This window comes from Orbicella franksi, chromosome 11 (genome assembly GCF_964199315.1).
Source record: "Orbicella franksi chromosome 11, jaOrbFran1.1, whole genome shotgun sequence".
Lineage (NCBI taxonomy): Eukaryota > Metazoa > Cnidaria > Anthozoa > Scleractinia > Merulinidae > Orbicella > Orbicella franksi.
Genome location: NC_138155.1, coordinates 9,764,401 through 9,774,400, shown reverse-complemented (window position 1 = coordinate 9,774,400; position 10,000 = coordinate 9,764,401). Strand labels below are relative to the sequence as shown.

The 10,000-nt window shown below is 39.7% G+C and overlaps 1 protein-coding gene across 1 annotated transcript in view; it reads right to left on the bottom strand.

Moving 5' to 3' along the window:
• Positions 1 to 6,261, bottom strand: part of LOC145502881 (tyrosinase-like) — an 8,397-nt gene extending 2,136 nt beyond the window's left edge. The window contains exons 1-3 of the mRNA XM_081482283.1: positions 6,072 to 6,261; positions 956 to 1,867; positions 1 to 821 (exon numbers count right to left, since the gene is read on the bottom strand). The exon at positions 1 to 821 is cut by the window's left edge and continues 2,136 nt beyond it. Coding sequence (XP_081338409.1) covers positions 676 to 821; positions 956 to 1,763 — 954 coding nt within the window. The 5' untranslated portion in view covers positions 1,764 to 1,867; positions 6,072 to 6,261 and the 3' untranslated portion in view covers positions 1 to 675. The remainder of the gene's footprint in view (positions 822 to 955; positions 1,868 to 6,071) is intronic.
• Positions 6,262 to 10,000: the final 3,739 nt, after the last annotated feature.

Genomic DNA, 10,000 nt, shown 5'->3' with positions numbered 1-10,000 from the left:
AGATAGTTACTCCCCCATATAGGCATTACCCCCAGTGAAAATCTTTCTCAAGTTATTTTTTAGATAAATTCCTGTCTGGGACATCCACTGCAGGGATCAGAAAGGGCTAATCCTGTGACGTGGATTTTCTTCGCATTCACAGCCTGATCGGTTTCCCACGCATATTTTTAGCATCCACGATGACTTCAACTTAGCACGCGTGAGTACCATTTTGCGCCGAAGTACTGGCTACCATGTCTAAAAGTTAAATAGCTTCAGAACAATTATCTTAAGAATAAGGCCTACATGAGTGATTTTTCTTACCCTTTATCTTTACTTGTATGAATTTACCTAATCTATTTTAAGTTACTTGCGGTAGATTAAAATTACGAAAAGATTACGATTTTACGAAGGTTTTGGTTTTATCGATGCTCTGACAACAGCTAGGGAAGTAAACAAAATTAAAATATAAAGATCTAAGATCCGAATTCATTAAAAGTATAACATGCAATACATGACACGAAAGTTATGTCGGCCAAGCATTTTGTAATATTTCTATATATTATATTCGTAGCGTAAATGAATTACGATTACGTCTTAATTTACAAATGCGATCATGATCGATGGTTTTATGTATTAATAAATCGTAGTTTCTTGAAAATAATTGCGACAAATGTCTGTCTCCACTTGCATGATCTAAGAACTCAATGGCTGAAGCAACTTTTCCAACTGCTTGGCTCTCCTCACTTCCGATGGCTTCAGTCGAAAAAGTCTGATCGCTTTATCTCTTAGGCCAGAGAAACGCCTGCGTCGGATATGCTGCAATCTGGTCAAACTCAGTCCTGAAAATAAAGTGCATGTCACAAATCACTGTGCGCTTGATACTACACTGAGGTAAGCTCTAGCTTTTTATTTGTTTCCATATTTCCATTTTATCTGCTTCCATATACTAAAGGTCTGCTTGAATTACACCCACCTCTTAGAAGCGGTACCACACTGGCAGCTCCCTTAGGAGGTTGATACTCAACTCGAACTCCTCCTGGCTGCGAAGAAAGGTCAATCACATCTACAGGGCGAACTTGGGTACCCGGCATAAACCCATCGACGGAAGGAAAGAAGGCATTTTTATGAGCGTCACTTTTCTTCTGCCAGTCGTCCCATATTTTGTCGATGAAGCCGTGATGAAGAAAAAACTCTGGAGCGGATGCGGAATCTATCGAGCACATGGTTCCATCAATTACGCAATGGACCACGTCATGGAGATTGATTCTGAGCATGAGCTCAAAATCAGAAAAGTCACCTGCCGATTTTCGCAAGACCTCTTCCACTGCGACTGAATCAGGAGGGTTCCCATTGAACATCCGTGACAAACAGCGTCGTCCAGGTTCTGGTGGAGATCCCGCCGGAAGTGGCACGAGACTCCATTCGTCCTCTCTGAAAGGACCAGTCTGGACACAGCCCGTCGGATCGACACCATCTCCGCCAAAACCAGTGTTTGCACTGTGCCAAAGATCTTCACGATTTGCCGTGCTGAAGGGATCACTGGAAACTAGACTCCAATCCCAGTATGCTACGGTAAAGTTGCAGTCGACCCGGCGAAGGAGGTTTTCGTAGAGCAGCATAAAATATCGATGCCATGTGAGGAAGTGTGTGGACTCGTGAATTCCAGATACGAACAGTATTCTGTGATCATTGATTAGTTCGTCATAATCTGCCTTGAAACTCGGATCAGTGGAAGCTGTTCTTATGACATTGATATGACGTTCTCGCTCAGCAAATGTCATGGATGTGAATTCTTTCCTTATCCGGACGCAGCCCACCAAACGCCCGCCCACACAGCTACATCTCTGACCGCAGCTATCAAACGAATTTCTTCCCTCTTGACAAACTAAATTGAATAAAAAGATTTGATATGTAATAATTCAATTATGCAATCCATCATTCACTAAGCCGCTGTCTTTACTTACTGAATCTAACGAATCCAGTGTTAACGTGGCTTCAAACAGTTTCTAGCACTTTCCATGACATAGATTTTGATGGGTCATTATAACCAGTCCATTTAGGTTGATGCCAAATTCGTGGTATCAAAAAAACTGCCCAATCATTGGTGGACATGTTGCTGTCAATTGTGTGGCACAATAGGTTACAATCGCAACAATATGACCTTCTAAAACCCCCTTAATTTTAGCTTTAAGCTGTTATAACTCAAAAACAACCTCGGTGATCCCCATTTTGTTATTATCAAATTGTGATAAGTATGATAAGATGTAACTTTTTGCAAGTTTAAAAACATGCTGTGGAGTGGGTTCAGATCCACCTTAACCTTTCGAGAATTTAAAGCTAAAATTAAGAGGTTTTTTAGCAGGCTATATTGCTGCTCGGTGACTTGTTATACAAAAAGGATGACCGCAACCTGTTAACCCGCAATGATTGGGAATTTTTATTGTACCATTGTTGTAGCATAACCTGTTAAGCAGTGATAGTATTCATCGTTCAAAGTGTGACTGTTAGAAAAGTGCTGGAAACTGTTGCCAGCCTCCTTAAGTTTTGTTTTTTCTGGTTTTTACTTATTTTGTTGTTGTTGTTTTGTTTTTGTCGCTATAGTGTATTTTACTTTCTCTTATTTTATTTGCAATCTTATTTAAAAATAAAAAATAAAAAAAAAATAACTACCAACTATGGAGCAATAATGGAAAAAAATTAATTATTTATTAACGAAAATTATATTTTTAACGTCACGCTGCATGGAAAAACAAAGTGGATCCTCAGTTCGATGGTCTTTTTTGCTGTTGTGTAGAACAAACTGCAAGTTAATTGTGAGCGAATTTTAATCTCAAATTTAATTTTGGGACTTCTGCAAACCCCTTGTTTACATCTATTTCTCGTTTTCGGATGGCGTGACGCGTTACAGATTTAAAGGAAAGACTTCGAAATGTCGATATTACCTAAAGGTTTCTCCTTGTTTTTGAAAACATTAACTGCTCTTTCAGATCAGAAAAATCGCCTGGCATTGCGGGTGGCGGGTCAGTTTTTCTTCAATTACCAGAGTGCAAACAAGAGGCTCCAGTAAAGACGTCAGAGGTGGTGTCTATTTGGCGCAGCCAAATGTAAACAATGAGGAAATACAGGTTACGACAAAACTTCGCTATTATCCGGCCCACGAAATGATAAAAGAGGACAGATAACTGGAATGATTATCTCAATACGTGAAATTGTCGCTAGGTCTGCAGGACTGCCTGCGGAAATCTTTCTTGCTTTCATTGTCGTTTGTACACCGTCTTGTTTTCCGTTTTTTTTCGTTCCTTTATTACCTCGTGCATGGAATTGACTTACGACCACTTGCTATGAAGCTTGAGATAATATTTTGCTGATTCAAAGGTGTCTTAAGGTGTCTCGAAACCCCAGAACGGGAAAACTCTTCTTAATTTAGCAGAACTAAACGAAGCATAAGAATCCGTTGTATCTAATATCCGAAACTGTCACGCAATGCACCTCGAGCCATTGTCACTAACCTTCGAATTTAAATGGCTTTTAAGTATAAAATAAATTTCATCAATTTGGTGTATTCTTATAAAGCAACCAAAAAACATGGGCAGAGTCCCTTCTCCGTTGCCACTATGCAATGATACTTCTTCACGGCCTCATAGTTCCACCTCTGCACCCTCCTTGAATGGGGTAGGAAGGATATACACACAACTGTCTGGACAAATATCGTTTCTTTTTTAACAATCCATTTCATTATTTCGTTTTATTTTTGACATTCAGGTTATTTTAATCATCTTGTTTTTGTAGATATTCTTTCGTTACCATCCCATTTCTCTTAACACGGATACAACTACATTTTGGCCGGGTTAATGAAAATTAATTTGCCTCCGCAAGATTTTTGTTTTCTAATATACCACCCCAAAACTATCTCAATTGATCTTCAGAGAAACTCAGTTGCGTGCAAAATGTAATTCAGTTTACGTTCATGGATCACAAACATGCAATCTCGTTCTCTACGAACTTTAAATAGTTGTCTTTAACAGCAGTAAAATTAACAAGAAATTGTCAATACTAATTTGGATATAATTTCGTTCCATTGAGGAGGTTTTCTGGTGATATTGACCAGAGCAACATTAAATTACTTTTGTTGAAAGTAAATGTTTCAGAGCGGAAAACAACACGGTGTACTAGTAACCTGCGGCGCCAATTGCGCGCACGAGGTAACAGAGGAAGGAAATGAAGTGGAAAACAAGACGAAGTGCAAACCTGCGACAATACAAACGACAACAATGAAGGCAAGAAAGATTTCCGATGGGAATCCTGACCTAGCAACGATTACACGTATAGAGATGTTAATTCCAGTCGTCTGTCCTTTATGGTCATTTCGAAGGCCGGATAGCAGCGAAGTTTTGTCGTAACCTGTATTTCCTCATTGTTTACATTTGGCTGCGCCAAATAGACACCACCTCTGACGTCTTTACTGGAGCCTCTTGTTTGCACTCTGGTAATTGAAGAAAAACTGACCCGCCACCCGCAATGCCAGGCGATTTTTCTGATCTGAAAGAGCAGTTAATGTTTTCAAAAACAAGGAGAAACCTTTAAGTAATATCGACATTTCGAAGTCTTTCCTTTAAATCTGTAACGCGTCACGCCATCCGAAAACGAGAAATAGATGTAAACAAGGGGTTTGCAGAAGTCCCAAAATTAAATTTGAGATTAAAATTCGCTCACAATTAACTTGCAGTTTGTTCTACACAACAGCAAAAAAGACCATCGAACTGAGGATCCACTTTGTTTTTCCATGCAACGTGACGTTAAAAATATAATTTTCGCGGGAAAATTTAGCCTAGACGGTAAGGATTTGGCGAGTTTGAAATGTTTGCTTAGGTTAACAACGATTTCACAGCTTAAAAAATCTCATCTGCAGTCCAGCTAACTATTTTTTTGCAGATCTTTCATTACATCATGAATAACAATCGCAGAAAGTCGGAATGAAGTGATATTTTTCGCTAAATATTTGGCGGGAAATATTTCTGACTAATGCTTTTTTTTTTTTTTGGACGTTGCGAGACCAATTACTCCGATTTGCTTGTAGATACCAATTTTAACTAAACCGGATATTGATAACAGTGGAAGAGACTATCACAAAATTGTTTTTCTGTGGAAATAAACTGCCGCACTTTCGACAAACGACTCGCTGAAAATGACTATAAAATTCGGGTCACGCTAATTAACGATTCGGCGGCGATATTTGGCACCTGGTAAAAACCGTCGAATTAAAGGGAAAGACCGCAAATATATCTCAGCCAACTAATAAAGGGACAAATATTATCGCACAAAAATACGAGTTTCTGGAATTTGTACGAAGTATCTTTTAGGCTCGGCTAAAGTTGCCCGAAATGTCGGCCATTTTCGACCGTTTGAGAGCCCAAAATCATGATGTGTTGATATCTCGAAGAAAAACGAACGCCTACCTCGGCAAATGTCATGGTTGTTAATCTTTTCGGGTAGGTTTTGTACTGTGAAAAGATGAAGGTAAACGGCCGACCTCGATCTTTTGGTACTGCCCGGTTTTCTCTGACAATAACACTTACGTTTTTGTAATAAGTAATAAATCGTAGCATTGCAAAAAAAATGATAATTTATTGCTATTTATTTCACAATTTCAAAAAAAAATAAGCGTGGTAACATGATAAATGTATCGATCCTTACTGGAAAATGACATTGCAAATCTGTAGTTTCTTCCCATGAAATAACATACTGACGTCAACGTCTCACAGACAATTGCAGTGTGCAATTTTTTCGTAAAATGTTGATTAACGTTGCATTTGTGGTTATTGTTTGTATTATAGTTTTTATCATTCATTGACCCCTATTATCGTTAATGCGCGTCGCGTTTGAGCTTCACCGCCACATGCCACACTACAGCCGCTCCAAACTCCCCAACCTGACTAACCGAAACGGCAGAAAGAAAAATTCGAAGATCCCGTTTCAAATACGCATTTCAAGCTATGCACAATAGCTTTTATTTCTTGTTTTTGCTTGTTTATTTGCTGGTTTATTTGTTTATTTATTGCTTTGATAAACTTATATACTTGGTTTCATACCTGGGCATGCATTGGTATTGCAAGCTTGGGATTGTAAGTCATTCCCCTGGCAATCAACACCTCCATTTCTTGGAGGAGGATTTGTACAAGATCGCAAGCGTCTTTGAACGCCACCACCACAGGTGACACTACAGACGCTCCAGACTTCCCAATTTGACCAGCCGCCATTGGCTAAGAAATAAAAGAAACGTCTCACGAAATGATTCTAAGTACACGTTTCAAATTACAGTAACATTTTAAATTTCTTATGTTTACTTGTTTGCTTATAGCTTTTGGTTCACTTTTCAAACGACCCTTACCTGGGCATCCATTGACATTGCAAGCTTGGGAATGTAAATTATTCCCCTGACAATCAACACCACCATTTCTCGGAGGAGGGTTGGTACAAGCTCGTGAGCGTCTTTGAACGCCACCGCCACATGTGACACTGCAACTATCCCAGATTCCCCAATTTGACCAACCACCATTGACTGTAAAAACATTAGAAGGGGTTTACAATTTCATTCGAAATGCACAAGCCATAACTTACACGAAACGGGTCAAAATCAACGTGTCTACTTGTTTGTCTACTGCTATGGTTCAGTCATGAGTCAAACACAAAGTACCTGGACATCCAATGGTGTTGCAAAATGTGGACAGGGAACTAGGTCCTTGGCAATCCACTCCACCCATTGCTGGGGGAGGATTGGTGCAAGTTCGCGTGCGTGTTTGTATTCCACTGCCACAGGTCAGGCTACAGCCACCCCAGGGATTCCAGTTGGACCATCCCCCATTAACTATGGAAGAAATGAACTTGAAGATAAAAATTAAACTTAACCCACTGTGAGGGCTTTTGGACTTTAAATGTACTCGTCTTTAGTTCATATAATAGAACGTTGGTATATATGTAAAATGCGCCAAATTTAAATAAAAACACGCACTAACAGATTTTGGCCTAGATTAAGCGAGAGAAAAATGACAATTCAACAGTCTAGTAACTACAGTGAATAGCAATAGCAATTACCTGGACACCCTATAGCCCCACAAAGCCGTGAGTGGGAGCTGTTGCCCGAGCAGCTCTGTGGTGCCGAGCTGCAGGAACGCGTTCGCGTTTGTGATCCTCCTCCACAGGTTTGGCTGCACGGACTCCAAACCCCCCATTGTGACCAGGTTCCACCGCCTGATGTTGGAAATAAAAAATACGTTTAGGTGATATGAAAAAAGAGAAAGTGAAAAAACAGCTTGTTTGATGAGCATAATAATAAAGAAATTGGCAAACTACATATTCATTGGAAATTATTTCTGTGATTGGTGAGTAATCAAAAACTGTTTCAGGTAATTCCTCAGAATTGCTTCGCGCATTCATACTTCATCCATCACTTTCATTTATTCGGCAACTGACCCTTACCTGGGCACCCATTAGTATTGCAAACTTGGGGTTGTAAGTTATTCCCCTGGCAATCAACACCACCACTACTGGGAGGAGGTTTGCTGCAAGTTCGCAAGCGTCTTTGAACACCACCACCACAGGTGATGCTACACCTGCTCCAGACTCCCCAATCTGACCAGCCGCCATTGACTAAGAAATAAAAGAAACGTCTCACGTAATGATTTTAAATACACACTTCAAATTACAGTAACATTTTACATTTCTTACGTTTACTTGTTTTTTTATACATATATAGCCTGGGCATCCGTTGATATTGCAAGCTTGGGAATGTAAATTATTTCCCTGACAATCAACGCCACCATTCCTCGGAGGAGGGTTGATACAAGGTCGTGAGCGTCTTTGCACGCCACCACCACACGTGACACTGCAACTGCTCCAGGCTCCCCAATTTGACCAACTACCATTAACTAAGAAAGAAATGTAACCAGGGGGTTTGCAATGTCGTTTGAAAAGCACAAGCTATAATTTTCAAGAGAGAGTCATAATCCTTGTGTTTCCTTGCTTGTTTACTGTTTTGATCAGCCTGTACCTGGACATTTATTGGTGTTACAAGCTTGGGTCAGGGAACTGTCCCCTTGGCAATCGACTCCAGCATTGCCCGGGGGAGGATTGGCGCAAGTACGCGTACGTGATTGTACTCCACTTCCGCAGCTCAGGCTACAGCCGCCCCAGGGTCCCCAGTTTGACCAACCGCCATTTACTATGGAAGGAAAGGAAAAAAAAAAGTAAGCTTAGTTCTCTGGTGAGGGCTTTGGACTTCGAATGTACTCGTCTTTTGTTCATTTAATCTAGCGATTGCATGCATGTAACAGGTGGCAAATGCGAATAACAACATATCGAGGGGAAGATGGGATTTGAGTCTCGTAACCACAGGGAATAGCAATAGCAAGTACCTGGACACTCTGTGGTCCCACAAAGCTGTGACTGGGAGCTGCTTCCTTGGCAACTCTTTGATGCTGAACTACAGGAGCGCGTGCGAGTTTGTGACCCTCCTCCGCAAGTATGGCTGCAAGGACTCCAGTCTCCCCATTGTGACCAGGATCCACCGCCTGATGTTGGAATCGAAAAATGAAACGGGATGATGTGAAAAGCGGGAAAACTAATGGCAATAAAATAAGGAAACTGGAAACTACTGATATCAACTGGAAATAATGTATGTGACTGCTTAGTAGTTAAAATGCATTTAAATTATTGAAAAAATTCCTTAGGTAATAAAACAGTTGAATTACTCTTCTTGCGAACTATTAAAAAAAAGGAAACGTACCCCACAATTTACATGCGATAAATCAAGTATCTTGAGTTCGGCATGATATTGTTCCAAATCATCGGCTATGATTGGTATATTTTTGTCTGTTGACATCTTCTGCATGTTTAACCATGCTGTGATCTGATATGATTCGGTTATTATTTTCACATCATTTATAGGATGTAAAGTTCTTAGGAACCTACTTAAGGCTAACCTGTACTTACCCGTTGGTTTTTCAATCTTGTAAACAGAAACGACCCATGGTCCACCGAGTCCATAGAAACACCATGACACTGGTACCCTCCTACTGGATATTGAGAGTCCTTGCGGTCCCCAAGAACATTGACCGTAGTTTTTGATGGCAAAGTACGAGTATTTTCTTTTAACGGCTTCCTGGGCACATGCTTGGATCACGTGACTCATATCAGGCAGTTTCGCCCAATTAATTTTGTACCTGTAATCGAGGTACACTTGGTAGAACAGAGGGCTGTAGTACTGTTCACGGTAACATCCCAAGTACGAAATAGGAACTTGACCTAAAGGTATTTAATATGCATCTTTAATTACTGTTCAAAAGCAACGCACGAATCTTGTATATTCGCTACTACTTCGATTTTTTATTAACAATTCGATGCTTAAGACTAAATCTGATACGATAGGAAATCAAGCAATTTCAGTTTTAAACGGAAAAAAAACCTTGTACCAGAATAACTTAGGGTATATTACAGACCTTTTTGCATTTTCTTAAAGCTAAATATATAAATTGTTGCCTGAAATAACACCAAAAGCAATTTCCCATGGGAACTCGAGAAAATCAAATCTTAAGTTGGGAGAAATTAAACAAACACAGGTAAAATTTCATCATTAGTTTCACTTCACTAACACTTTCAGGTGTTTCATGTGAACTTCAAAATTCGTTTTCGACATTTGGTGTTGTTAGAAATGATTTCTTTAGAGAAGATATTTAAAACAGTCGCACAGAAGTTTGCAATACAGTGTAAATAACTTCGGTACAAATTTTTTGTCCGCTTTCACTCGAACTTGTGGTGGATTCCGTCTTATCATTAATGCCATTAATTTACTGCTTGGCTTAGAATCACCCGTAAGAATTTTTAATCTGTCTTTTTCTTCTCTTTTCTTTTTACGCTCAACTTCCTTACAGCGATCGTAATTTATATTTGTATTCATGGCTTTCGAGCAGAAAAAAAGCCTAACATGACAAAAGCCCCTGAAAAGTTAAGACAAGCAATATCA